The sequence below is a fragment of the Cucurbita pepo genome, chromosome LG17, assembly GCF_002806865.2.
Source record: "Cucurbita pepo subsp. pepo cultivar mu-cu-16 chromosome LG17, ASM280686v2, whole genome shotgun sequence".
Taxonomy (NCBI): domain Eukaryota; kingdom Viridiplantae; phylum Streptophyta; class Magnoliopsida; order Cucurbitales; family Cucurbitaceae; genus Cucurbita; species Cucurbita pepo.
Genome location: NC_036654.1, coordinates 3,099,733 through 3,127,712, shown reverse-complemented (window position 1 = coordinate 3,127,712; position 27,980 = coordinate 3,099,733). Strand labels below are relative to the sequence as shown.

The window sequence follows — 27,980 nt, the reverse complement described above, 5'->3', positions numbered from 1 at the left end:
CGACTCTCCACAATGGTATATGATATTGTCAGCATAAGCTCTCGTAGCTTTGTTTTGGGCTTTCTAAAAAGGCCTCATACCAATGGATATAATATTCCTTGCTTATAAACCCATGATCTTTCACTAAATTAACTAATGTGGGACTCACTACTAATAATCTTCATCATTTTATATTTAATTTAAAGTTACAGTTTAGTAGTGCATAATTGTTGTATAAAGTAATTTTCTAATTCTTAAATATTTATATTTAAAATTAATATTTTTAATAAAATTGATTAGATCCAATTATTAAAAATTGCAATGATTTGAAATGAAATGAAATGAATTTAATTTGGAAGTGAGTTAAAAAGACTAATGGCTAAGGACAAGGTATGACGCTAGGCGTTGGCGCGCAGGTTGTCATTAGGTTTTTTTTTTTGCGGGAAGCTTCCAAGTCCGTGTCAGAGCAGAGGAGTTGGAGGAGAATTTTGATAGCCTCCACAGTCAATAGCTGCTTCCTCACTATCCTTTACTCTGGTTGATTGCGCATGGCCGGTACCGGAATCCACCCGTACCACCACCAATGGTCTCCGGCGGCTGCCCCTCCTCCTCCGCCACAAGCCACTGCCATCGCTCCTCCTCCTATTCCATATCCCCATCCTTCTCACATCCTCGTCGACAACCCCGCCCGTCATGCCTCCGATGAGGTACTTTATTTCCTCTCTTCCTCTTTCTTGATTTGTAGTACTCAACTCAGGATCTTAGGCAGTTCAAGATTCGACTAGAGGTTTTACCGAGTTCGGAGTTTGAATTGATTTGTTTTTGTGTTTTTTTGAATTCGGCTTGTTATAGCTGGTTATGTGTAGTTATTTTAGGTTATTCTGCTCAAGTAATCGTCGTGGAAATTTTTGATGGTTTCTTTCTGCTATTCGATGCTCTCTGAGGCCATTTCTGTTTTAATGTTGTGTTGTTTTAGGTTCGGACTGTATTTCTAACAGGTCTTCCGGAAGATGTGAAAGAGAGAGAGCTACAGAATCTTCTCAGATGGTTACCTGGTTACGAGGCTTCGCAAGTAAATTTTAAAGGTGAAAAGCCTATGGGCTTTGCTCTCTTTTCCAACGCTCAGCTTGCTATTGCTGCGAAAGACGCCCTTCAGGTTCATGTCTTGGCCTCACTGTTTTGTTTACTGATCTTGAATTGTCAATGTTGAAGTGTTGGTTGCTTTGATCCTTGTGATTTAGGATATGGTTTTTGACGCGGAGTCTAAGTCAGTGTTGCACACGGAGATGGCCAAGAAAAATCTTTTTGTTAAACGAGGTGATCTACTAGCTTTTATGATTCTCTTCTGCTTATTCACTAGGGCTTTCTTGTGAAGTAGTGATGTCCTCCAATAACGCACACATTCGTACTTAGAACAGTTACAGATTACCTTCAGTTTTTTTCTTTTGTTGTGCAATGATTTCAAGCTTTAGACATTTCGTTGCTCTTTTTTCTTTTTACTACTTGCAGGCATTGTTGCTGATGCAGATGCTTATGACCAAAGTAAACGTTTGAGAACTGGTGGTGAATATGCCCACACCGGGTATTCGAGCCCATCACCATTTCATGCACCTCCACCCCCTATTTGGGGACCTCACGGGTGAGTCTTCTCTCTATGAAAACTGCTTTCCCTTCGAAGTCAGTTGTATGTGTTATCACCTGAGAGAAGTTTTTTGGTTATGGAAAAGGAGTAGGATTCATTAATAGCTTGAGTTATGATGTTCAAGTTCCTTGTGGTTTGTGATGAACTAGGTATATGGCTCCACCTCCTCCTCCATATGATCCATATGGAAGTTACCCTGTTCATCCTGTACCTATGCCTGCTCCTGCACCTGTACCAGCACCTTGCAGCTATGTGCCTGTTCAGGTAATCCTCTTACAATCTTGATGGCACATTGAACTTTGGCATCGCTTTCTTGCAACGACCATCCCTGGAATAGAAGGCTTTATTTACTATAACTATTGAAGTTGTTACCATGAAGACATCATGGAGTGCCTTGACTTATTGTTTCCACTGGGAAAAGAATAACTTTTGTTGCGTGGATTATATCTCATTTTTCTCCCGTTTCCTACAGAACACAAAAGATAATCCTCCTTGCAATACACTGTTCATTGGCAATCTGGGGGAAAATGTAAATGAAGAGGAGCTCAGAGGTCTTTTTAGCGTGTATATAAATCTCATCTTTGCACAAATTTTCAATTGTATAATCACGTGTATGAATCGTTCCAACCAACTGAATGTTTTGGACCTCTGGTTCTGACATATATCATGCAGACAACCGGGATTTAAGCAAATGAAGACTCTGAGGCAGGAAAGGCATAAAGTCTGTTTCATTGAATTTGAAGTAAGTAGGTTTTAGTTGACTTGACTGTTGATCATTTAATGTCATGTTCATGCCTTCTAATTTGGTTGTCTGCTTCACCTATATAGGATGTGAACACTGCCTCCAATGTGCATCATCTTTTGCAGGGTGCTGTTATTCCTAGTTCTGGCTCTGTGGGCATGAGAATACAATATCCTTTTCTTTACTAAATTGTTTTGTTTGATGCTAGTTATAGAACGTTCATATCATCGTACTGGTACTTCTGAATAGTAAGTTGCTGTTTCGCCTGACAATGCAAGTGTTGGACTGAATGATTTATCTTATTTGATGGATGGCTTGTGCCACTTAAGGTAATAATCTGGGAATCTTTTTAAATCTGTAGGATGCATCTCGGTAAAGAAAATTAGTGCGTATCATGTCTGTTACGTTTGAGGTATTTTATTGGATAGGCTTATCTTGTATTTGATGTCTGTTTTACATTTTAAGGTCACTATGGAACTCGATATATTAGTACACGTGTCTGTTAATAAGGAATAATTTTTTTCCCTTTTCAGTAACCTTTCCTAGAAATTAGATTCATGCATTTTTTGATGAATGTGTTGCTTTACGTCATTAGCAATTAACTATCATGTTACCTATTAGGTTTTGTTTCAAAGATTGAAATGCAATTCTTGTTGATGCCCATCAACGTTTGTGATCTAGGTAATACAAACATGTGCATAATGTGATTTCATCAACCAGGCTTAGTTGCACAGCAATTTGAACTTGTTGTTATTTCATTTATTGTTGCTTTCATGATTGAGGATAAATGTTTCTTCTCTTGACTCTATGAATACATTTTCGAAGAACCCGTTTGGTAAACGGAAAGATGCTACCTATCCTGTTTCTGCTCCTGGCGCCAATGGAAGTCCACATGCTATGGCATACCAATAGCGTGAAGGGGATGTACTCTGTTCTTTTTGCTCCGACAAATACAAGCACTAGATGATAGGATGCATCTTGCAGCAGTTGCATGCATCCATGATCCATTTCATATCAAGTCATCAGCATTTTCATCTCCATGGGAATGATTGCTCATATTGGTGTCACAAGCATTCCATTTGGAAGCATGTTACTAATGTAGTCCCTATTTGTGACATGCATTTATCAGAACTTAGAAGATTTAAGTAGCTGGATTATTTGTGGGGTGTGTGCTGTGCATTGGTCCTATCCTGTTTTTTCTGGTTGTGTATGAGTATGTAGCTATTTATCTAAATGGATTTCTTGATTTATTAAGAGCATACACATGTAAGGTTCAGTCATTTCATCTCACCTTTCGTAATTTCAAGTCGGTAGGGGTTCCATATCATGGTGCAACTCTGGTAGGAATGTAGGGCACGTAGGCCACCAGACAACGCATCATGCCATTATTAGCTTAATCATTTACTTGATCATCACGACCACATCATTAGCTTAATCATTTACTTCATCCACCAATTAATTCATGATGAAGTATTCACATTCAAGCAACTAAGGCCTTTGTTTCTTAAGCATCAAAGAATATAGTTTCATTTACATACAGAATTCCAACTTGGATTGACCAAGCTGCTATGCGTTTGAGGTACAATTTCAGGTGCTATCTGAAGTTCTTTTTTCTAGGCTTCTGACTGTGCAAGACCCCTCATGGAGATGACGCAGATTTATAGAGCCAACTGGACCATGATTCAAACAACCATTGCTGGATGTATACCTGGCTTGGCTGCAAAACTGGAGGAAATTGATGCCTTGGAAGAAAGGTATCTAAGATGAACTTATTCTTGCTTAGGTTTGCCATTCTAATTTTTTCATGGAGTTGTCATTCTTCAAACTTCAATCTTGTTGACTTCAAGTGTTTTAAAACTATTTGGTCGTACAATCTCCTAGACTTATAATTATTACCCTCTGATATGAGCTTCGAGATATTTCGTTCCTTTATGAAGTTACCTTACTCATGGAAAGATTAAAAAAAAAAATGAAGTTCGTCAAGCTCAAACGAAAGCTAGTGATGAACGTTGGACACAAATGAACAAAATCACAGGTAAAAGTCCTGCTTGTGTTAAAGAATGGGCAAATATAGTATTAGAATAGCTTGTTCGATAATCATTTACAAACCGTGGCTGTGCAAATATATCTAACACGAACACGAACATAGGGAAGCCTCTAAAACCTAAACAGGAAAGAAAATCAAACTTAAAGAATGGATGAAATTGACAGATCTAAGGGTGATAGGAACTCGAATACCGACCAGAAAATTCACTCAACGAACTCGGTTGTCTAATTTACAAGGAAGAAATTACTGAGTTAGGAACTGGCATGAGATCTAATAGAAGAAACTGAGTGTGCCGAAATTGAGGCTGTTGGGCTGTTAACATCTCTGTCCCCATTTGTAGCCTTTGGCATCCCACTTAATCTCTCTACTGCCAATTGACAAACATCATCGAACCAAACATCTTCCGGTAGTACACTGACAGGAAACAGATTGAATCTCAGAAACACTAAATAAAGTCCACAAAATTCATTATAATCTAAGATGGAAACTTAAATTCTAAGCCATTTATACTGCCTGGTTCTAGTTCCTCCAAGGAGGCTTTCTTTTGTTTCTCTCGAGCAAAAACACAGTCGTTATTTCGAAGCCGAATTCAAATCTTAGGGCGTTATAAACACAATGAACTTACTTTAGCATGCAAGAAAACGCTTATTGATTATTAAGCATTCAGTACAGTGTGTACCTATCTGGATCCATTCCTGTTGCAGCAAATGCAGCCATTGCTCTTGATATGATCTCATTCACAACTCGATGCAGGTTCCGAGATAAGTATCGGCCTTGGGCAGCAAAGCAAATCACAAATTTCATATCCAAGTAGAACTGCACAAATTACAAACAATTAAGTACTGATGCTCTCACCCATAGGCGAAGAGGTTTCATCAAATCACAATGTAATATGATTATGTAGCAACAATGATGCCCACCTGTTGAAGACCAAGAGGTCCTAGTGGTCTTGGCCCTTCCTCAATATCATCCCAAAAACTTTGGTCCCCCGAAAGCCACAACACGACGGTTTCTGTGAGTCTCATCAATAGTAATGTACCAAATCTTTCCCTACCGACGAACGTATCAGCTGCCATACTTGCCATTCTGCTAAGCTTTACAAACAGTCCCTGAATTGTGATCAAACAACAGGGTTAAGCTTCCTATGGAACAATCAAGCAATGTTCTTTTCTAATTTGGCTGTTGCATGCACATATATGCACAAGTGACACAAGAACCACACAAAATACCTGGAATATCAGAGATGGGAACCATTCAACTTCATCCATATTTCCACCCATGTTTAGGTACATCTCAGCGGTCAGATGGCTGTCCCCGTCCTCGGTAAAAATTAGATCAAGAGCATGCTGTCGACAAAACGTATCTTTCAATCTATCCACAGAGCTAACCAGCCGCCTCCTCCACTCCCTTTGTTCTGGATGATGATTTTGCTTGTCTGAAAGTCTTCGACGAGGATCGTCCTTATAAGCAGTCTGAGTTGTCGGGGCGAGTTTCATGGCCGCACGAGGCAGTAGTTCATCTGCTAACAATGACGCATTTGCCAAGAGCGCAATTTGCTGAGCTTCGGTTTCGGCCAACCGCACAATCTTACTTCCGAAACCATCAAAATTTGCTTCGTCTTCCATACCAGGCAAGGCTTTGATTAACATATTGATATATGAGTCAAATACTTGGAATAATCCCTCCAGAGTTTGACTCCCCAACTGCATACTAAGTAAAGGTCCCACGTCCTCGAAAAAATCCTGCAGGGGAATGTTTGGAAGAAAAAGATTGAGGGCGTATCATACCAATAAACGGGCGCGCATGCAACATACAAGAGTTTTGATATAGTTCACTTAGTTCGAAAGGGCACACTTGAACGAAAAGAAACATTACAGAGTTCCCTATCTCTCCTTACCTCAGACTAGCCACATAAAAATGAACCCCTCTCATGCATTCTCTAGATTCACTCACTTCCCATTCACGTAATTCCAAAGGGACCTCCGGGCATGGATCACCGCGTTTCAAATGTTCCAACTGGATCTATTACACAATTCAAGACCAAAAAGATTCAACAAACATTCCTTCTTCATTTAAAGAATATGATAGGCTCGGTTTAACATTCATTTCATGTGTAAGCTGATTCGATTGAGGAAGGATAGCCTCATAAGTGAATATTTTCACAGTTGAAGTAGGTTACTATAAATAGCATTTGATTGAAAATTTTAGAAAACTAGAAGGAAAATTTCAAAGTAATTCTTGTGATAGATTTCATCTGAGCCATTCAATCAAGTCAGCCTTGATCAAGTTCGTTTTGTGGGGTGACTCAATCAAGTCAGCTTTGATAAGTTCGTTTGTGTGGGGTGACTCAATTTAGAACAAGGTGTTTGCGGGGTGACTCAATTTAGAACAAGGTGTTTGCGGGGTGACTCAATTTAGAACAAGGTTTCAAATATTGCTTCTAAGTTTTTTTTTTAATCTAAGAGATAATCTAAGGTTGATCCAAATTTAAATCGTTGTACTGATGATTAGGGTTGCCTTATCACCTCCATTTAGATCACATCTCTCCTATCAAGTATACATTACTTTCCGAAAAGAACAATAAACTAATAATACATAATTTCATAACAATCACCAAAACTAATATAAACACAGCTACCCCACCCACCAACTCACCAAATTCATATCATAAAAGAATAATTGGGTGGAAATGTTTACCTGGACCATAAAATTGAACCGGTGAGCGCTACTGGTCAATTTATGTTGGAATGCTGAATTACCAAGAGCAGTGCTCGAAGTTCGGCCAGATTGGCGTGTGGTTGGAGCATATGTTAGTACCCAATCATCAGCAGCAGCCAAGGCAGCCGTGCTTTCTTCAATTCGTTTTAAATTGGCTTCTAGTGCTTGTTCAACACTAGGCCTGAAAAGTCTCAAAAGCACAGGGCAAAGCGCCAAACCACGACCTTCCAATAACGAACAATGACCTAAAGCAATTTGAACACACTCTGCAGCAGCTCTGAGACCTCCAGCAGCAGCAGATGAAGCTAAAGCATGTCGTTTCACAAGAAGGGCGAAAGCCTCCGTTTGTTTCGTCGCCCACATCACCAGCTCAGACGAATAAGCAGGTTCTTTACCGAAAATAGCCAAGGAATCACTCGAAGCTTGAGCAATGGCTGAGAAAACCAACTGGGAAAGTGCAGCGGTATAGGCTCCTCCATATGAAGTGCTGGATGGCCTAAAGCTTTGCATATTGTACTGATACCTTTGATAATGTGCTTTTAGTAACAAAGCGTGAGCTCGCGATCCATCTCCTAATTTGTTGAGCGCTGATACAGCCGCACGGAGTTCAACACCACGGGTCGAAGGCTGACAAGCAGCCTCAGTAAGCTGATCTGCTAGCCTTTGCCTCCGTTCAGCAATCGATGATTGCAGAGACATAATTACAGCTCGGCTCAACGTTTTATTTTCTTTCGCCAAAGAAGCTATCCTCTCTCCCTCGTCAAGGGCTGCCAAAGCTTCATCGACTCTTCGTTCAGCTAAGAGAACATCCAAAGTATCAGGGTACTCCACTAACCATTTCTCAATATCTGAAGGATTGTCATCCCCTGAACCTAAAAAGCCATTTGGAGCTGTGCCTCCAGAAACAGAGGAAGGTACTGAATCAACATGAACCCCTTCAGCTAAACCATGAATTAAAGCAGTCTGAGTAGACATAAGGGTTCTAATGGATGAGAGCTCCACCTCTAAATCTGATATCTCCTTTGATGTGCTGATAGAACATAGCACATGATATCAATATAAAGAATCACTACGAATACAATTAACATCGAACGTTTAAGTTGGTACTACGGCTATTTGCGCGCTTATCTCAGTTTATTCATCAACAAAATATACTGTTTGATGTTTTCCATGTCTACATTTCTTCAAACTAACAAACAAACAGATTACATTTATCCCTAATAACGAAACGAAAATTCTTCGTTCGTCACATGGATCTGCTAGTTCCATCCTTCAAAAGAGCTCAATGTTTATCTAATGTAAGAACTCCGAGCTACAACTTACCGGATAAAGGCAGCATAATTTGCATAGACGCTTTTACGCATTTCCTCAGCAGAAGCTTTCTTCAACTCCCAAAGATAAGTGCATAATTGCTTGATTTCCTACAGAAGTAGAAGACAGTTCAAATCAGAGATTTGATTAAACAGAGAAAGGTCTGTCTATTTGGCATGATAAGAAGCTTTGATTAAGCTATATATGCTTTCATCTCCTTTCTAAGTAATTCATGTCATTTTGCTTCAGAAACAGATGATTCAGAGAGTTAAAAGTGAATCGAACTGTTTTGAATTGACGGAATAGTATTTTGATTCAACAAAATCATTTATGGGAACTAATTTATTGATGGGATCAAGTTGAGTGATACACACAAATTTAAGTGATATCCTTAAAATGGAAAAAGAGAAGAAGTGATAATCGCGATGACAAGCAATCTCCAACCAACTGAAAGGGGATTAGATAAATGAAGAAGAGAGAAGAAGAAAGGGTAAAATGAAATGGCGGAAGGAACCTTGTCGTTGAGAGAGCATCTGGTTTGAACGTAGGAATCGGCGTCGAATTGATCGGACTTGAAGAAACTGATGCCATCGTCAAACTTAGCGCCATTCTCCTTGACAGGCGTGGCTCTGGACCGGGCGGTCTTGGCGGAGGCCATGGAAATCTGATCCAAGAAATGGATCGGAACGAAGTCGACCACCAAAACCAGATCAAAAGGAGGAGGAAGGGAGTCTTGAAGGGAGAGATCGAAGGAAGGAAGCTCCGGCGGAGAAACAGGGAAGTTGGAGAAAAACGAAAGTCCAGAGAGAGAGAAGAAGATGATTGAAGAAGAAAGGGAAAGGAGGAGGAGGCAACCACCCAACCAGCCACCCAGCCACACTGTTTCTCTCTCCGACCAAATTCTGAAGGGTTCGGTTCTCTGGTTTATTTTTTTATTTTTTTTACTAAACCGGTAACACCCGAACCGGACTGATGAATAACTGGCTGGTTGTCTCTTTGCGAACCGGGTTGGTTCAGTCTTTTTGGTACTAAATTGTATAGAATTTTGTCTGCAACTCAGATGGTGGGTTGAATCAGTTTAAATTACTTCCTTTTTTTTTTTTCCTTTTTATAAAAAAAAAATGTATTTTAAATATCTAAAATAGTTTATTATATTAGAAACAAACATTACGATCCTCCACAATGGTATGATATGATATTATCCACTTTGAGCATAAACTCTCATGGCTCCACAATGGTATGATATTATTCACTTTGAGCATAAGATTTCATGGCTCCACAATGGAATGATGGAATGATATGATATTATCCACTCTATTGGTACGAGGCCTTTTGGAAAAACCTAAAGTAAAGTCACGAGAGCTTATTCTCAAAGAAAGAAAATAATTTAGAACTANAAAAAAAAAAAAAAAAAAGCTCTGAAAAGATTATTATGATTAAATAATGAAATTTGTGATATTAAAAGGCTAGAAATTAATTATCAAATGATCGAAGAAGGTGGGTTTGGTTCAACCTCCACCGGAAGTGGTTGAGGAGAAGACCCCTAAACCACTCTATAATATCACTACTAAAATACAATTAAAATAATAAAATAAAAAGTTGGTGGATACAGCAGAAAATAAGATTAGCAAACAACCTTTTCCTTCATAGTTCATCTCATTTATTTATTACATTTTGCAAACCCTTTGGAAATTCCAGAGATTCATCAAAATCCTATCTCCATTTAAGGCTTCATTCCAACAAACTGATTCAACAACCCTACCACCAATGTTCATAATATTTCCAACAAAAAAAAAAGATGAAAGGAAAAAAAACGAAGCACCTTCAAGAGATCCACTCCCTACCTTCACGCTTCAGGGTTATCCGACCGAATAACTGATGTAACAAAGATCAATCCATTAGTAAAAATACAGAGGAAACATAAGTGAATAACAAGTTTAGTTCCAATTGTATCTAATGGGACACATAACCTTTCAAATTTGAACTGTCTCCATGAAATCAAAAAGAAAAACAAACGTCGACATAAAATTAACCAACCCGTTCAACAGCCTATTAGATATTTTTAGTGTTAGGAGAGCTTAGACACAAGTTCAGTGACATTTAGACACAATACTAGAGGTTTAGAAACGTATTCCCACTTTTGACGAGGACCTCATACACAAAACTAAAAATTTAGGGACGGACACTTGGAGACCTATTTGACACAATTATAAAAGTTCAGAGATTAAACATTTCACGACATGCTATTCTTTTATAGCACGATATAGATTAGAGAAGAAAGGTTTTAATTCAGAACTTCCGACAAGAACACTTTTGCAGTTATTAAGAGAAATGGCCTCACAATAAGATCACAAATAATATAGCAAAAGATTGCAAATCAATCAAACATCCACAAGTATATGTTCCCTATAAAAAAAAAAAAAAGTGAATCCGAATTGAGCAATGTGGTGTATACTTCAAAATTGCAAACGTCACCATGGAGTCCAATGTGCATCAAAACTATTTCTGAAACATTTAATAAGAATTTTTGTGGGGTCATACATCCCATTTGAAAAAGATAAGTACCATGTACTGTGCGATCACGATCACAGTGGTTATCTTCATCTCCTTCTGCAACATTTTTCTATGTCTCTTGACAAATATTTGTTTTTAAGAATATCTAAAGACAACCATATTTGTAATCAACTGACAAGGAGTATGCAGCACTTTTCAGTACACCGATAAACATGAATATCGCGATCATGACAGGACTCGAGGAAGAAGCCCTGGCTAACTCCGTGCCAGCAGCCGCGGTATGGACTCTCGGGGTTTACACTAAATCACATAGAAACTGGAGAAGACTATTATGGATTCTGTATCCAAGATCCAAACATATTATTTACACTCTGGATATTCAGAGTTGACTTAATTGCCAGGCAAAACTTTCTATTCCACCATCATTCCTAAAAAACAAAATGATATGTGATAACCCCTCCCTATGCTACACCGAAACAAATATCATTTTAACGATCAACTTCTCCCATAATGATATCCTTTCTTTCAGTTTCTTAGTAAGAATGGGTGACGGTATTCTGCCTAAATAGTAGATACAGGCAATAAATAAAAGAATACTAAAGATTCGAGCATAGAATTTCTCAATTCTAACACAAGGGACTTATTAGATCTAATAGAATAATTTTCAACTAATTGAAAAAATCCATAAGAAAGATTCGAATTATCTCACAATTAATCAAGAAATCAACCCATTGAACAATAAAAAGAAAGGCTGGTTGGCATCAAGTGGAATAGAAGTAAAAATGACGCTGACACCAAAACCTGATCAAAGTAGGCCAAAATGACGACCTTAAAGAATTTCAGGGTGGGGGATGGGATTTTGTATGTGTCTAAGTTGGTCAGAGGCACTGACATACAATGGTCGATCCTTGATTTATAAAAACTGATAGCTGACAACTTCTTCGAGCAACCAACATCCATTTTGTTTGCTTTAATCTAATTGATTGGTTTTTTTCTGATTTTCAATATCGTACCTAAAATTATTATCAGTAAAATTGTCGCTCCTAATATTTAACCAACAGAACTCCAGGCCAAATGTCTAAACCGAAAATGGCAGAGGAAGTTATATATCTGAGAGTAAAGGAATTACGATTGAATGCTTACTTCGGACTATGAACATTAAATCTATCGAGAAAATAGATATTCCACTACAATTCACGGGAAGAATTATCAAACACAGAAATGACTCGAACGATACGGAAGCAAACAATTACAACGACTGATGCAACAGAAATAGCATCTACATCACACGAAACTAAATACCTCTATTTCTCATAAACAAATACGCATATAGACCAACGCAAACAACAAGCCCCTAGAGATCCAGGATGCGAATCGTATGCCTATTCCCTAAACGAACGCTATCGACGCGAATTTTACAATCTTCATATCGCGTCAAAGAGAACTAAAATTTAACTGAAACCCTCAACAATAGACGATAAGAAAAATCCAAGATACAGGTCCATGGATTAAATACAAATCAGAAACAAAATAGCATCCGACGAAATGAATCAATGAACAAGGTCGAAAATATAGATCGCGATCTAAAATCTAAACAGGAAAGGAGGAGAGAGAGAGAACATACTGGGCTTTTGGGGCTTGCCGTCCGCCCACTTGGAAATGGAAAAATGAACCTTCTCGCGGCTGAGAACTTCGGTTTTGTAAGGATCCTTGAGACAGTTCCTGACCAGATTGGCGCAAATGTTAGAGTAGGTGATGTATGTCATCCCCGCCGCTCTCCAAAAGGGCACTGCTGCATTCGAAGCCATTTCTCTGCAACTTTCTTCCTCTCTTTTTTCTCTGTAGTCTCGATGAGCTTCGTTCAACCGATTTGTAATAAGGCAGGGTGGGCCGACGAATAGTGTTTCGGCTTACTGGGCACAACCAGATGTTCAGTTGATGTAATGGGCCTTCAAAAAATGAAGCCCATTACGTGGGATGCTCCGTTTTATGCCGAGTAAAAAAAAAGAGGTCCTACCGGGAGTCGAACCCAGGTCGCTGGATTCAAAGTCCAGAGTGCTAACCACTACACCATAGAACCACATGCTTAGTATCTTTCTTATAATTTTTGAGTCTACCGGCCCAACGAGATGTTCAGTTGAGGGATGCACAGTTTTATGCCGAGTAAATAAAAAGAAAAAAGGTCCTACCGGGAGTCGAACCCAGGTCGCTGGATTCAAAGTCCAGAGTGCTAACCACTACACCATAGAACCGCATGCTTACTGTCGATCTTATAATAAAATTATTTTATTTTTTAAAATTCAAATAAAAACAAATTTATTGTACATCAACCAGGTCCTACCGGGAGTCGAACCCAGGTCGCTGGATTCAAAGTCCAGAGTGCTAACCACTACACCATAGAACCGATTGCTGACGATTATAGCTTTTCATAATATTTGTCCAACAATTAACCATGAAAGCCCAAGTAAGAACAACTGCTTAAAAAAACGGTATGACCCAAAAAAAATCCAATCAACCTGATGGATTAATTTATAAATTCTTCTAAAACTAAACTAAATTAAATTGAACTTAATTTAAAAAATTATATTTTTACTTATTATACATGTATATATACATATTTCCATTTTATTTCATAATTTTTTAATTATTTATTGTCGCATAAAAATAAATTTTAACTATATAAAAAGTAGTTTTAAAAATATATATTTAAATTGAATGGTAAACCTTAATTAAACATCTAAAAATATATAAATAAATAATTTTCAAACTAATTATCTTTGAATAGACGACCCAAATAGCATGAATCAACCCGATTCAAGAAATTTATAGTTAGATATAAATAAGGGTTGTGTTCGGGTTGAAAAAAAAAGTGACAACCCAATCCAATCTTTAACATAATCCACATGGAACTACTACACCTTGATGCTCGTAAGCCTCTCTTTCTCTGCTCTTCACATAATAAAGACGAGCAAAGAGAGACAAGCAAGAAATACTACATCTACATGTATTATTGACAAGACTAACATTCAACTTCACATGCCATCAACACTACACATCTACCAGAGGAATTAGAGGGAATTAGAGGGAACTAGAGCGAAAAGGAAGCAGGGTTTTGAAGATTTTCCAAACTCAAAGTGAAGAATGGAGTTTGGTAGACGACGATGCCATGGAGGAGAGGATGCTAATTAGGGAGGACACAGAGCTCAACGCCACTTCTAACACCTCTTCGGAACAGCTTTCTCTTACAATCTTCTTCACCTGAATTCAACACAACCCACCAACCAAGCTTCATATCAAAACACAATCAGATATATATAGCTGCAAAAACACCAAAAATTTAAGTTCAACTTTGTTTTGGCTCCATTGGTTGTGGGCTGTTTTTCATTTTCTTTATCCCAAGTATGCTTGTTTTCATTCAAAACAACAATGATAATAAACAAGTCTAATTACAATTCGCATCCGAACAAGAATCTTTATGATAATCAGTGACTAAGAAGACAACAACCAAAAGTCGGCATAAGTTTCCAATAGAATGGTCGGGAGGCGATGTTCGACTTCTTTTTCGTTTTTCCACACTCGAGTTGAGTCAGTTTCTAGAATCATAAACCAGGGCATACGACATTCGACAACATCAGCCAGTAGTACACCAAATTTTCTTTTAAGACAAAATGATATACCTAACAATCCAACCCAAGAAAGAAACTGAAAGGCCATCAAGTCATTGACTCTCTCCCTGACTCAATTTGACTCTGGTACCAGGAGAACTAATTACTAGGTAGCGAGTCTTTACTTAACTCGACCCAACTGGCCCCTTCTTCGAGATCTTATCTATAGATTTCCTCCTCTGCAGAGGATTTCAGGGGAGCCCAAAAAGTTTTCACGATCCGATCTCTGATAATCGAAGAAAGCTCCAAAACCTTCGGGTCAAAGCCCTTAACTTTATATACCATCAAAAGTATCAATATCGCAATCGAGTCGTTATTCAAGCTTAATGGCACATTCCTTACATAGTTCTACAACCTTTTCCAGCATTCTTATTCCTATTCATGGCTTTGGGGAGTCCTAGATCACGAATGCACTGGGAAAAAGAACATGTAATCTTTCCTATAGAAATACTCAATAACATTGCTAAGGAATTGCCCAACTGATAAGCCATTAAAAAACAAGCAAGCAATATACGATTTATAGATTGAAGAACAGTTGTTCCATAACCATAAACACCATCAGGCAAATTCAGGTACAGGTATGGTTTCATTTCAAGATAGGCAGAGTTTTCACCTCATCAAGGTAACCCTGTAACTTGGTTATCTTCTCCAAGTAGTCTTGGTCTTCGAAAGCTTTACCAATAGTCTGATCATCTGAGATTTCAGCTTCCATTCACGCGAGTCCTGAAACTTGACAGGGAGCACAAGCAGCACCAAAAATTCTCCAGAATCTGAAAGAAAATTAGGTTTAGATTGGATTCTAGCGAGAATTTCATTCAAGCAGGAGCTCAAAAAATTCAACCATCAATAGTTCATGAGTAATAGAGATACGCCGCAAAAAACATCAGACTTCAAAACGAAAACCGACTCCAATTCCAAGAAGTACGGAAGCACCGAATAAGAACAATGACAAGAACACGCACAGATAATACGCATATGACCTAATTAACTCGAAGGAAAGTGAAAACAAAATCACTCCTCAGAAGTCATTGCTTCAACTAGCAAATTCCTGGTAGAGACAAGAAACAGAACACTCAAATCGTCCAAAAGCGAGAAGAAATTCAATCGGTGAGAACAAATTCGAAGCAAGTAATATCTTACTATAATCTATAATCAGTAATCTGTATCGAACGTCANAAAAAAAAAAAAAAAAAAAAAAAAAAAAAAAAAAAAAAAAAAAAAAAAAAATCAGAAACCAAACAGCTTATTAAACCCTAAAAGAGTACCTCAACAGAGAGCAGAGTAGGAGAAAAACAGAGCGATGGTTGCCGTAGTCGTCGGAAGTTTGTCGGAACTACTTCGAGATTGGCTGCGGTGAAGTGGGAGAGGAGACTCTGCCCACGACGCGTCGACTGCCTTAAATTGGGCTACGGCTTACGAAACGACATGTCGTTCCAAAAGTGAGGTTGCCTTGTATAGGACTGATGTATTGTAATTTTTATGCGTTTTTGTCTCAGCATGATTATAACTCAACAATAATCGATATACAAACCATACATAATTGATATGCAATTCGTACGCTCGTAACTCAACAATAATTGATATACAATTCTTCTCTGGAAGTTAGAAGTTCAAATTTTTCTACTTCACATTTGCATTTGTCGACTAGAACACAAATTTTCAGTTCGGCTACACAAATGGCAAAAAGATTTTCAGCCAGCAAGCCAAGAACAATCCAAAATAGGCAAGAAATCTCCCAAACTGAACGAAAAAGGGAAATCCATGGTGGAATTGAACGACTGCAAAGTGTTCTAGCTTCTAACAATTGGGGATAAGTCAATTACATTTCCACTCAGTCATGTCTCCAAGCCCTGTTTCTACTTGTTCTTAGGAAGGAAATCTTCCTCCTAAACATGGCGCCCTTGCTTGACATGAACTCTTCTTTTATTTCAAAGAAGGGATTCATTGAATATAGCCCTGCACTTTAGGTAGATCAGGCTGCTTTGACGTCCCTTGTTCTTGAACACTCTCCTCCTATAAACATAATGCTTCACAGAAGGCAGAGGATTTTTGTGTCCAATGCAGCATTACAAACGTAATGGTACTTCATTTTCTCAAAAGGAAGAGTTGAATGAAGCCCTATGGCTATGGCTATGGCTATGGCTATGGCTATTGCTTCTCTTGGAGAGGACGTGGACTGTAGTCTTTGATCATCAAGATTTCGGAACATAGTTTACGTGGCACCTGCTCTAAAGCTTTTCCTTCTTGCCATGCCTGGCCAACTAATACTCCAGGTCCCACAAATCGAACATATACTACAAGCTGATCGTTGAACGGATATCGATGCTTGACTGCAAAATGAAAAGAATAATATGAAAATTATAAATTTGGAAACTATGCAAATAAGAAATTAATCGAGTGGAACTTCCATCAGCTTCTGATAAAGAAAGATATAAGGTTGGAGATTCATTCTAACTGGTACAGAGACGAGACTAAAAAGCGGGCGGAAAAAGGCGAGGTAAGTTACATACTTTTATTTTGTACTTTCGTAGATTTGAAAGAAAAGGGAGGTAGCTAAGGAAACACAAGCAAAGCAAAAAGAAACTATGATATATACAAAGTACTAAAAACTTGGAAAAGCAAGGAGAAGCATAATGCATGAGAGCTATCATTTCAATAGAGTTTGAAATGTAAAACAAAGGTATTTAAAACCTCAAATAAAGAATATCCTTCACCATCTGAAATTTATGTGTGTATCTCCAGAGATGAAAAGCATATCTCAAGTCTCTGGTACATGATCAGAATTCTCACTCAATAAAGGCACTATAGACTTCATCTATCTATATATATACATACACACACACGTGTATATATATATATATATATATATAATGTACATATATGTATGTGTGTGTGTGTATATATATATTTGTATGTATGTATGTATATATAGTGGAACTTATGTTGCAAAGCTGAGCAGACTCAAACCTCGCAACTTCCGAGTGAGCCACAGAGAAAACAGGTCGTCCATGCAGAGCAAACAGTTCTTTTTTAGTGATCATTTCTTTCATGAAATATCTTGGTGGCAATTAACTTCACAAATAACATAAGATTGAGTTGAAATTGTACCAAGGAAGAACCAATAGAATTTATGAAATTTAATCAATGTGAAGAAAGACACAAAAAAAATGAATTCAATATCATACCTGAAGCTGGAAAGCCTTCAGGGTATTCATGAACATCAAAGAGCCCATCTCCAAATTCATATGCCAAGTCACAAGGATGTTCAGTTGACATTACTTCTTTAAGTTGTTTCACCTCAAAGTACAATGGATTGAAGGAATTTGCAAATCCAGCCAATCCCATGCCTGATTTGCGAAATGATATAAGTTAGCAGAATTGAAACAGAAGAAAATTTTAGAGGCAAAGTGAAATTCACATGCTATGCAAGTTATCAAAACATGTTCAATAGGAACTGTCCATGTTAAAGCTTGATCATCAAATAATTCAATTTCATTTTTCAAAAACTCCAGCAAACAGATGGGATTGAGGCTGTGACAATGGGATCTTGATCATCTTTTGTAACCTTAGAACTCAAGGACACAGATGCGCGTCATATAAATATAGTGATACACCAAGATATGTCTAATCCATATCGAAAAATAAAGAAAGTGAGGATAAATGAACTTATAAAAGGTCAATAGGATAGTGGAACAGCTAGCTTCTGTAGTGTTTTAATGTCATGAATCTGTGGTCATACTGGGTTACTAATGTCACGAGAGAAGAAGAGTATATAGTTGCCAAAGGTTAAGAGATCTTACCAATAAACCGCCCATATGTCTTTCCGTCGTTGCTAGAAAATAATGCCTAATAAACAGGGAGATGTAAATAGATAGATTCTGTGAATGAAGAAAGGTGGGACTAGGACTAGATAATTTTACCTTCTTGAAATGATTAATCCAAGCAATGGGTATTTGTCCTATTCAAGATGTTCAGAATCAAAGTAGTTAGGCTAGCATAATATATTCGTAATCTTGAGGAAAAAGATTAAATGAACCTTCAATCCTTGAACTTCAAATCAAATCCAAAAAAGCACCACCCATTTACAAATTTCGCCTTTTATTCTCCTCGATCAAATCATTTTCCTTATACAGTAAGGGATTTAAAATTTTAGAAGCAAAATTTGAATGCTTTTCGCATATTAACCTACGAATCTCAAGCATATAGTGAACTACTTACCTCCACTTTTTATGCAGTTATAATATTCAAGCATCGTTCCATCTTTGTTTTGCAGCAAACTAGACGCCATTTTCTTTACTAACTTCGGATCATCATATCTCGTGCCAGCTATTCCCCAAGCCCTTGATATACACCTATATTGTATTGCAGGGGTCAGAATTTCCAAATTACAAACAAAACTTTACAAGTAGAATTATTTTGTGGCTAAGAGAGTTCCTACCAAATTGTAAAAGTTTACAAATGAAGGGAAATCGCATTAATGAAGAAGAAGAAACAATTATACAGGAATTATAATGCTTCATATATGTAACCTAGGGCTTAGAAGGTGCAGAAGATTGTGACGTCTTTCCTCAGGAATAACTTCAATCTTTTTCCTGCCAATCGAAACACAGAGTTTCAAACTGAATTACGAGTAAACTCCATGAAAATCAGCAACAATGCAGGAGAAACACTCATAAACATTTTGCCAACGAGTTGGTAATGTTAGAAACTAAGATAAATCACAAAATGTAGAGTATGTTGAACCACTGACCATTGCAAAATTATAGTTACAGTTATGGTAATCAATTTATGATGATATGAAACAAACATACGAAATAGAATCAGCTGAAGTCGATTAAGAAATCTACAGCTCAGGAATAAATTACTACCAAAGATATGCGGCTGGATTATAAGTAGTAGGATCTAAAGGTATGAGCTCCTTAGGCGGATCTAGAAAGGTTACTACATCTTGTTCATCCAGGTACTGTATTTTCCCATTCGGAAGCAATTCATAAGGCCCCTCATCCCACGCAGCAGATACTTGCGGTCTCTCCCTCCCTCCAGCTACGGCAGCGACCTCAAAACTAGGTGGCGATACACAAACTCCATATCCGAACCATTTCAGCCCTGCGAAACGAGAAGAGGCAGAAATTAAGAAATAGAACACGATAATTTCAGAAACATAGTCGAAAGAAAGAAATGTTAATTGGAAGAAAAACTCGAGTTCATTCTGATGGATTCTCCTGTTTGATTGACGGAAAAATACGAGGGCCAAGGAGGTGATGAAATTGAGCGATCATGTCTATGCGCCGAAAGAGAAGAAGATGAACTGACCTTTGGAGTTCGTGTAGCAGAGACGCCGCCGTGGTCGGCAGAAGGTGTTGATTTGGCGGGAAAATGGGAAGAAGCAGGTTCCATGAGAAATTTGTACCGGACGGCTGGAGGCTGCCATTGCCTTCATCTTGATGAATTCTACTGTTCTTCGGTTTTGTGATGATCAGGTGATAGTCTTGGAAAACGAACGGGAAGCGCCGACATGTCATCTCCATAGTTCGTGTCCCTTCCTACTTCACTGCTCGCTTGACTCTCTAATTATCGATTAACGATCGACATGTCGATTTACATTCACCAACCCTAAACGGTCTTTTAACTCGCTAATGTATTGAAATAGCTAGTGAACAAAAAATATTTTTTTAATAAAAGAAATTAAATAAATTAACATCTTTAGAACAAATTAATAAATTGATTTAAAGATTAATTTCATGTGATAAAAATATTTTTTTGGATTAATTTAAAATTAGAAATATGTAATAAGAATATATATAATTAAAATAACTTTTAAATATAGTACAGCTAAACAAATTTATTATTTTAAATATTTAGCAGCGTCGGGATCTTGTTCGATTAAAGCTTCAAAATTTTTCGTGTAAAGTGGTACAATTGCCTGCCCTAAAAGCAAGCGAATTCTCTCTCTCAAGTCCTCATATGAAATTACTCACTCTGATTGCCTTCTACATGTTTGTTCAAATGCCGGAGAGAATTTTGTTTAGCTTCTTCTTCAACGGATCGTTATATTTCGAGATCTCACCTTCGAATGGGAGCTGACCCTTTTGATTTTGAAGGCTGAAAAAGCTCTCCCTAGCTTTTTCTCAGGTAAAACGCTGCGTAATATTCTTTGTATTGGTTGTGTGCATTTAACCATTCATCGCGTTTTGAACCTTTTAGTCGTAGTTGTTGATCATGAAGTACGTTGAAAATTGTTGGGAAAGGAGTCACACATTGGTTAATTAAAATGGGAAAATCATTAGTTTATAAGTAAGGAATATCATCTTGGTTGGTATGAGGCTTCTTCGGAAACCAAAAGTAAAGTCATAAGAGTCTATGCTCAAAGTAGACAATATCATACCATTGTGTAGGTTTGTGATTCCTAACATGGTATCCGAGTTACGCTTTTAACTTAGCCATGTCAATAGAATCCTCGTGTATCAAACAAATGATGTTCTTTGTTTGAGGGCTCTAAAGAAGGAGTTGAGCCTCGATTTAGAGGAGGTTGTTCCCGGGCTCCATTCATAGGTCGTAGGGAAGGCTCTCTGTGGTGTACTTTGTTCGAATGGAAGATTGTTGGGAGAGGAGTCTCACATTTACTAATTAAGAGGAAGATTGTGGGTTTATAAGTAAGGAATATATCATATCATTGTGTAGGTTCATGGTTCCTAACAGCGTGGTAAGATTTAAAGATATCTTGGTAAGACTTTGACCATGTATCGAGCTTGTTGCAGTAGTCAGTGACAAAGCTTACCCATGCCACCATTAGCTAGTAGACTACTTTATCCTAACAACTCGACTTGGATTGGAAGCTCCAAGAACAAATCATAGCTGTTTACAACTCATTTTACAAGCTTCCTCTTACTCCCCTCGAACAAAGTATATCATAAAGTCTCCCCTAAGACCTCATTTTCGGGAGCGAGCTTTTGAATAGTCTCCCCATTAATTGAGACTTTACTCTTTCTCTGGAGCTCTCGAACAAAGTACACCCTTTGTTCGATACTTGAGTCGTCTTTGACTACACATTTGTGACTCACAACTTCTTTGTTCGACAATTGAGAATTCTATTGGCGTAGTTAAGTTAAGGACATGACTTTGATATCATGTTAGAAATTACGAACCTCCAACATGGTATGATAGTGTCTACTTTGAATATAAACTCTCATGGTTTTACATTTGGCTTCTCCAAAATGCTTCATGGCAATGGAGATAGTGTTCTTTACTTATAAATTCATAATCTCCCTCTTCGTTAGCTGATTACAATAATTAAGGGGTTTTTTTTTTATATATAATTTCTTATCCGCTTTGAACTAGGATGTTCAAATGCCTCGAACAATTCAAACTTCTTTGAGTTGGATTATGATTTTTTTTTTTCGATTTTGGTTAAGTTGGATTTTTTTAGAACTAATAATTTGGTTCGGTTTGCGATTCGAGATTTATTTGGTCGAGTCAACTTAACCATTTGGATCGGTAAAAAAACTTTTCTCAATTCTACGGGTGTTTGAGGATGAATCGGATCACTGCATTTTCCGGCGGCCGACACGGCGGCGATTTCCGAAGTTCAGAATGGGTAAGCGGAAATTAGGGCATTGGTTGAGGATGAATATTGAGTCAATTAAATCAGCCGGTCGGAGGAAAACGACGGGCAACCTGACCAATTTTAAAATTGAAGGTGACCGGTGAAGTTAACATCTCTCAATCACGGCATTTTGCCATTTTTTTCTTTCTTTTTAGAATAATTAAAAGAAAATAAAAGGCACATTAATCCGCTAATTCGGAAGTGCACGCAATCTCAGCCCTATAAACCGCCGGACAGATGGCTCCAATTTCACCTAAATTCTAATTTTTTTCTTTATTCTCTAAATTTCCTTTAATATCTTGTTGAATTTCAAATATTAGCCCTTTAATTAATTAAAATTCTAACCCGTCAAAGTGGCTCGTGTTCAAAGATGTCATTTTAACCTCAAGACTGGACTCAGCCTCCAGAGGATCTATCTCATACACGAGAATTTTCATTTAAATGGAAAATAGAAAAGGACCCACTTAGACCTCGTTCCACTTTTTATATATATATATATATATATTAAAGTGTTAAATACTATATTATAACGTTAAAATTTTAAAGGGTTAGAAATTAGGTAAAATTACAAATTTTCATTTAATATATATATATATATATATCAAAGTGTTAAATACTATATTATAACATTAAAATTTCAAACGATTTGAAATTAGGGTAAAATTACATATTTTTATTTATAAATAAATAAACAAATATATATATATATATATTAAAGTGTTAAATACTATATTATAACATTAAAATTTCATAGGGTTAGAAATTAGGGTAAAATTACATATTTTCATTTAAAAATAAATAAATAAATAAATAAATAAATATATATATATATATATATATATATATAGGGTTAAATACTATATTATACATTAAAATTTTAAAGGGTTAAAAATTGAGGTAAAATTACATATTTTTATTTTAAAAAATATATATAATAAATGGAGAAAAACTCTGAATACTCACAAATTTTCCAACTACATCGGTCACGTGAACATCTCTACTCATATCTCAAATATATTTAACGTTTTTTAAAATTTTTATAAAATTTTAAATAAAGTAAATATGACCTAACAAAAATAAAAAAAATAATAAAAAATAAAGGAATGGGAATGGAGTATAAAAAAGTAGGATATTATTGTAATTAAAAAGAAAAAAAAAAGAAAAAAGAAAAAGAAGAGAGAGGTAGGCGGTTGACTTGTACGCAAAGATAAAGACAAAATCTGTGTCAGAAATCTTAACTTTAGTGAGGATTCGAACTCTAGCCCTTGGTTTCAGGACCATAAACATTTATTTCCTTTATTATTATTATTATTATTATTATTACAGGTGACCTACAATTTACTTTATATATATAACCAACCAATCATCGGCTACCACCTGGCAGCTATTTTGGCCTCACTAATCATAAGCGTTACTTTTTTAAAAAATAATTATTTAAGAAATTTAATTTCCAGTTTAATGATTTTAAAGTAATTGTGTTTTTTTAGTAATGATATTATTACGACATTAATAACCTTATTTGTACTTCCAAAATTTGAATCCTCGATTTCATAAACTTATGTATATAAAAAGTAATTTTTTTTTTTACTTTCTCAAAAAAAAAAAATATATATATATATATATATATATAATTAGTATATAATTAGTATATAATTCGAACTTTTAACCTTAAGATCGAGATTATAGTCTTTTAACCTTAAGATCGGGATTATTCAGATTTTTAACCTTATGATCGAAATTATAAACTTTTAACCTTAAGATCGAAATTATCAAACTTTTAATCTTACGTTCTATATTATATACTTTTGATCTTAGGATTGGGATTATTCAAGCTTTTAACCTTACGATCGAGATTATAAACTTTTGATCTTAGGATTGGGATTATTCAACATTTTAACCTTCCGTTCGAGATTATAAACTTTTAACCTTACGATTGGGATTATTCAAACTTTTAACCTTATGATCGAGAATATAAACTTTTAACCTTAAGATCGAGATTATAACATTTTAATCTTAAGATCGAGATTATTCAGATTTTTTAACCTTAAGATTGAGATTATAAACTTTTAACCTTAAGGTCGGAATTATTCAAACTTTTAACCTTATGATCGAGATTATAAATTTTTAACCTTAAGATCGAGATTATAACATTTTAATCTCAAGATCGAGATTATTCAGATTTTTAACCTTAAGATTGAGATTATAAACTTTTAACCTTAAGGTCGGAATTATTCAAACTTTTAACCTTACGATCGAGATTATAAACTTTTAACTTTAGGATCGGGATTATTCAAATTTTTAACTTTAGGATCGAGATTATAAACTTTTAACCTGAAGATCGAGATCATAGCATTTTAACCTTAAGATTGAGATTATTCAGATTTTTAACCTTATGATCGAGATTATAAACTTTTAACCTTACAATCGGGATTATAAACTTTTAACCTTAGGATTGGAATTATTCAAAATTTTAACCTTACGGTCGAGATTATAGACTTTTAACTTTAGGATCGGGATTATTCAAAATTTTAACCTTATGATCGAGATTATAAACTTTTAACCTTAAAATCGAGATTATAGCCTTTTAACCTTAAGATCGGGATTATTCAGATTTTTAACCTTATGATCGAGATTATAGCTTTTTAACCTTAATATCGGGATTATTCAAATTTATGACATTACTGTGGAGATTATAAACTTTTAACCTTGGGATCGGGATTTAATTATATAAGTTTGGATTAACCAAAGAAGAAAATAGAAGAAAAAGGAGAGGAAGGGGTTGGGGGAAGTAGCGGTCAAATTGGGAGGGAAAGTGTCGGTGCTGTGTATTTATAAAGATGAACAACAATTTCCAGAAGAAGAAAGAAAATACAGAGATTCATGGAGACAGCTCGCATCAACCGTAGAACCTCACTCTGATTCAGCGCGGAATTTGTAGAATTTCCATTTTGGATTTCTCCGAGCAATCGCACACCTCTCAGTTCAATGCTCCATTCATTCCATTGCTTAATCTCCAGGTTTCTTTCTTCTTCTTCTTGTTCGTAGACTGTGAGAGAGAGAGAGTTGTACCAAGATCTCTGAACTGCTGCAATGGGGGTGGATCTGAGACAAGTGTTGGCCGGCATACTCACTCTCACTATGTTTCTGATGCTTGGTCACATGATCAAGCGAGACCACTTTGATTCCGTCCAAGTATGTCCTCTAACCTTCGTTTTCTTTTCGATCTGTGTGCTATTTCATCTGTTTTATCTTTTTTTGCTTTGTGACCTTGAGATCTTGTGCTGTAGAATCCTTCTCTTCTCTGTTTGTTCTCTAATTCTTATTTTCTGGTTTGTTTCTAGTGATTTCTTCTTTTGTTTTGCTTTTTGTGAAGTTTTGTTGCTATCTTGTACTTAATCGTCATTCTTGCTCAATTTTGTGGGATTTAGAGTCGTATTTCGTCTCTGCTTCTCCGAAAGAGAGTATAAATTACGGACTTCACAAATTGTGGTCGTTGAGTTTCTCAAATCTGCCTCCAAAATCAAGCACACTTTTCCTTTGTCTACTGGATTGCATGATTTTGGCTCCTCACAAATCAAGTTTGAGAAACAATCGAGATCCTAGTTGATTGTGTTCTTTCTCCTTTTTCCTTTGAAGGAAAAATTTCCAGGGCCAACGAAGGAGGTTACCAAAGTAACAACAATCCGCAGCCTTCATAAAAAAGGTGACGCTGCGTGGAAAAATGATGTTCAAGAGCTAAAACAATGTTGGAGTAAACCCGAATTTGGTCAGTATTATTCAATTTGAAAATTGAGCGAAAGTTGAATAGTTTACAATTTCTCGTGCTTTTGTGTCTCTTAACTTTCCTATTCACTCATTACTCTTTTTGGCTTGGAAGCAGACGAGGGACAGCAATCAAAGGGGTATGTCACTTTTTCATTAACCGACGGTCCTGAATACCATGTCTCCCAGGTACTCCATTGAACTGTTTGATTCAACTGGTTTTTGTCTAGCTTGTTTATCAGAATCTTCAGGCTTTTTTACTCTAAAATTGCCCATTTTGTCGCAGTATTATTTTGGTTCTTCTTAGATCTTCGTTTTTGTTGTCCTCTAGAATTGTTTTCCTTCATTCTACTGTGTGTCCTATTGATGTTTATTGCCTATTTCAGATTGCGGATGCTGTAGTAGTGGCTAGATATCTTGGTGCGACTCTTGTTGTCCCAGATATCAGAGGGAAAAAACTAGGAGATAAGTGGTAAGTTCTAATGAGTCAAATAATAGCAAAGAATAATTCCCATGTGGTTATGTCTTGGGTTTAGCAGGAGCAAGATCCTGTGTCTAGTGGATCTTCCTCTTTTTGTTTATTATCTTGGCATTTCTTATTGCTTCACTCCATATTTGTAGATATTTGCTTCTTGTACTCTGTCTATCAAAAAACCTGACATAGCCATAATCTTAAAGGAACTTTGGGGATATTTATGATGTTGAGAAGTTCATTGGAAGCCTGGATGGAGTTGTCAAGGTAGTAAAAGAGCTGCCATCTGAAATATCTCCAAGAAAGATCTCGGCTGTCAAAGTGCCGAATCGAGTTTCAGAAAACTACATTTCGGAACATGTTGAGAAGATTTATAAGAAAAGTGGCAGCATAAGACTCGCAACTTTCTTCCCTTCAGTCAATATGAAAAAGTCGACCACATCAAGTAATGGTGATTCAGTTCCATGTTTGGCAATGTTTGGAACATTGAAGTTGCAGCCAGAAATAAGTGAGGTGATTGAATCCATGATTGAGAGGCTAAAAACTCTGAGTCGGAAGTCCAATGGTCAGTTCATAGCGGTGGACTTGAGGATTGAAATGTTGGGCGAAAATGGTTGCCAAGAGGCATCTGGAAGCAAAGGCTGCTATACTGCACAAGACATAGCTTTGTTTTTGAGGAAAATTGGTTTCGATAAGGACGCTACCATATACTTAACTCAACCGAGATGGGATAACAGTCTTGAAGATCTCAAGGATTTATTCCCAAAAACTTACACAAAGGTGAGTCATGGACGGGTTTATCATTTATCGACATATCCATAAATTGAGCTAGAAAGAATAAGATTACTTCATACGAGTTGTTGCGCGCGTTTTCTTACATATTGTCTTGATTAGAATATGCAACTCTGGGACTGAACTATGAATTCCCTCTTTTTTCTGTTTCATTTTTACAGGAAAGCATAATGCCTGCGGATAAGAAGGCCAAGTTCTTGAACGCAGAGAGTTCCGAATACGAGAAAGTGATCGACTTCTACGTATGTAGTCAAAGCGACATATTCGTTCCAGCGATCTCTGGCCTCTTCTATTCGAATGTTGCAGGCAAGAGGATTGCTTTGGGGAAGAATCAAATACTTGTTCCAGCCACCATTCAAGAATCTACTGCTCCTGCTACCAAATTCATATCCCCTTACATCAAAAAGAAGAACCACTTAGCTTATTCATGCTTTTGCTGAGGCTCTTCACAAAGGTAAATCAAGATACAATCCCTCACTTGTGTGCACATCCAGCTTCATGGCTGCCTAATTGTATTGCATATGTTTTCACTTTGCTTTTAATGCCTCCTACTAAACAGAAGATATTTGTTAGAAGTATTTTTGAACGATTTAGATGTCAACTATTGTTTGATAAAGGCTTCCATTAAAGTAATGAGATTGAGAAACTTATGCATCTCAGTGCCCAAAGTTCGAAGAACGTTTACGTTTACAACGAACACTTACATATTCCCCTTGTTGTCTGGTTAATTCAT

General features: G+C 36.7%; 5 protein-coding genes and 3 non-coding genes across 9 annotated transcripts; 2 read left to right on the top strand and 6 right to left on the bottom strand.

Moving 5' to 3' along the window:
- Nucleotides 1-380: 380 nt before the first annotated feature.
- Nucleotides 381-5,584, top strand: LOC111779394 (RNA-binding protein with multiple splicing 2-like). 2 transcript variants are annotated; one of them, XR_002812684.1, is made up of 10 exons: nt 381-686; nt 956-1,135; nt 1,221-1,296; nt 1,489-1,618; nt 1,771-1,885; nt 2,094-2,185; nt 2,294-2,363; nt 2,450-2,532; nt 3,179-4,117; nt 5,164-5,584. XR_002812684.1 is itself a non-coding variant. In XM_023659565.1 (9 exons), the coding sequence occupies exons 1-9, from the start codon at nt 528-530 to the stop codon at nt 3,273-3,275; spliced, it is 1,002 nt and encodes a 333-aa protein (XP_023515333.1). In that variant the 5' UTR covers nt 381-527; the 3' UTR covers nt 3,276-4,262. The 2 variants fall into 2 exon arrangements, 1 of the variants encoding a protein (XP_023515333.1); XM_023659565.1 differs by lacking the exon at nt 5,164-5,584 and having other exon boundaries at nt 3,179-4,262.
- LOC111779392 (exocyst complex component EXO84B-like) lies at nt 4,417-9,531 on the bottom strand. Its single transcript, XM_023659563.1, has 7 exons — nt 8,954-9,531; nt 8,452-8,549; nt 7,108-8,158; nt 5,640-6,152; nt 5,331-5,519; nt 5,090-5,226; nt 4,417-4,824 (listed from the first exon to the last, which is right to left on the bottom strand). The coding sequence occupies exons 1-7, from the start codon at nt 9,095-9,097 to the stop codon at nt 4,662-4,664; spliced, it is 2,295 nt and encodes a 764-aa protein (XP_023515331.1). The 5' UTR covers nt 9,098-9,531; the 3' UTR covers nt 4,417-4,661.
- Nucleotides 9,532-10,057: 526 nt separating this feature from the next.
- Nucleotides 10,058-12,829, bottom strand: LOC111779396 (ATP synthase subunit epsilon, mitochondrial-like). The gene is made up of 2 exons (XM_023659567.1): nt 12,578-12,829; nt 10,058-10,314 (listed from the first exon to the last, which is right to left on the bottom strand). Exons 1-2 carry the CDS (start codon nt 12,759-12,761, stop codon nt 10,286-10,288), a joined length of 213 nt encoding a protein of 70 aa, XP_023515335.1. The 5' UTR covers nt 12,762-12,829; the 3' UTR covers nt 10,058-10,285.
- Nucleotides 12,830-12,961: 132 nt separating this feature from the next.
- Nucleotides 12,962-13,033, bottom strand: TRNAQ-UUG. Its single transcript has one exon. It is a non-coding gene; the product is annotated as a tRNA-Gln (tRNA).
- Nucleotides 13,034-13,133: 100 nt separating this feature from the next.
- On the bottom strand, nt 13,134-13,205 carry TRNAQ-UUG. The gene has a single exon. It is a non-coding gene; the product is annotated as a tRNA-Gln (tRNA).
- An 80-nt stretch (nt 13,206-13,285) lies between these two features.
- TRNAQ-UUG lies at nt 13,286-13,357 on the bottom strand. The gene has a single exon. It is a non-coding gene; the product is annotated as a tRNA-Gln (tRNA).
- Nucleotides 13,358-16,185: 2,828 nt separating this feature from the next.
- Nucleotides 16,186-20,204, bottom strand: LOC111779395. Its single transcript, XM_023659566.1, has 8 exons — nt 19,932-20,204; nt 19,487-19,724; nt 19,148-19,210; nt 18,837-18,970; nt 18,539-18,576; nt 18,419-18,464; nt 17,804-17,965; nt 16,186-16,948 (listed from the first exon to the last, which is right to left on the bottom strand). The coding sequence occupies exons 1-8, from the start codon at nt 20,056-20,058 to the stop codon at nt 16,767-16,769; spliced, it is 990 nt and encodes a 329-aa protein (XP_023515334.1). The 5' UTR covers nt 20,059-20,204; the 3' UTR covers nt 16,186-16,766.
- Nucleotides 20,205-24,999: 4,795 nt separating this feature from the next.
- LOC111779393 (protein MANNAN SYNTHESIS-RELATED 2-like) lies at nt 25,000-27,897 on the top strand. Its single transcript, XM_023659564.1, has 6 exons — nt 25,000-25,413; nt 25,858-25,987; nt 26,102-26,172; nt 26,370-26,455; nt 26,662-27,235; nt 27,409-27,897. The coding sequence occupies exons 1-6, from the start codon at nt 25,312-25,314 to the stop codon at nt 27,685-27,687; spliced, it is 1,242 nt and encodes a 413-aa protein (XP_023515332.1). The 5' UTR covers nt 25,000-25,311; the 3' UTR covers nt 27,688-27,897.
- Nucleotides 27,898-27,980: the final 83 nt, after the last annotated feature.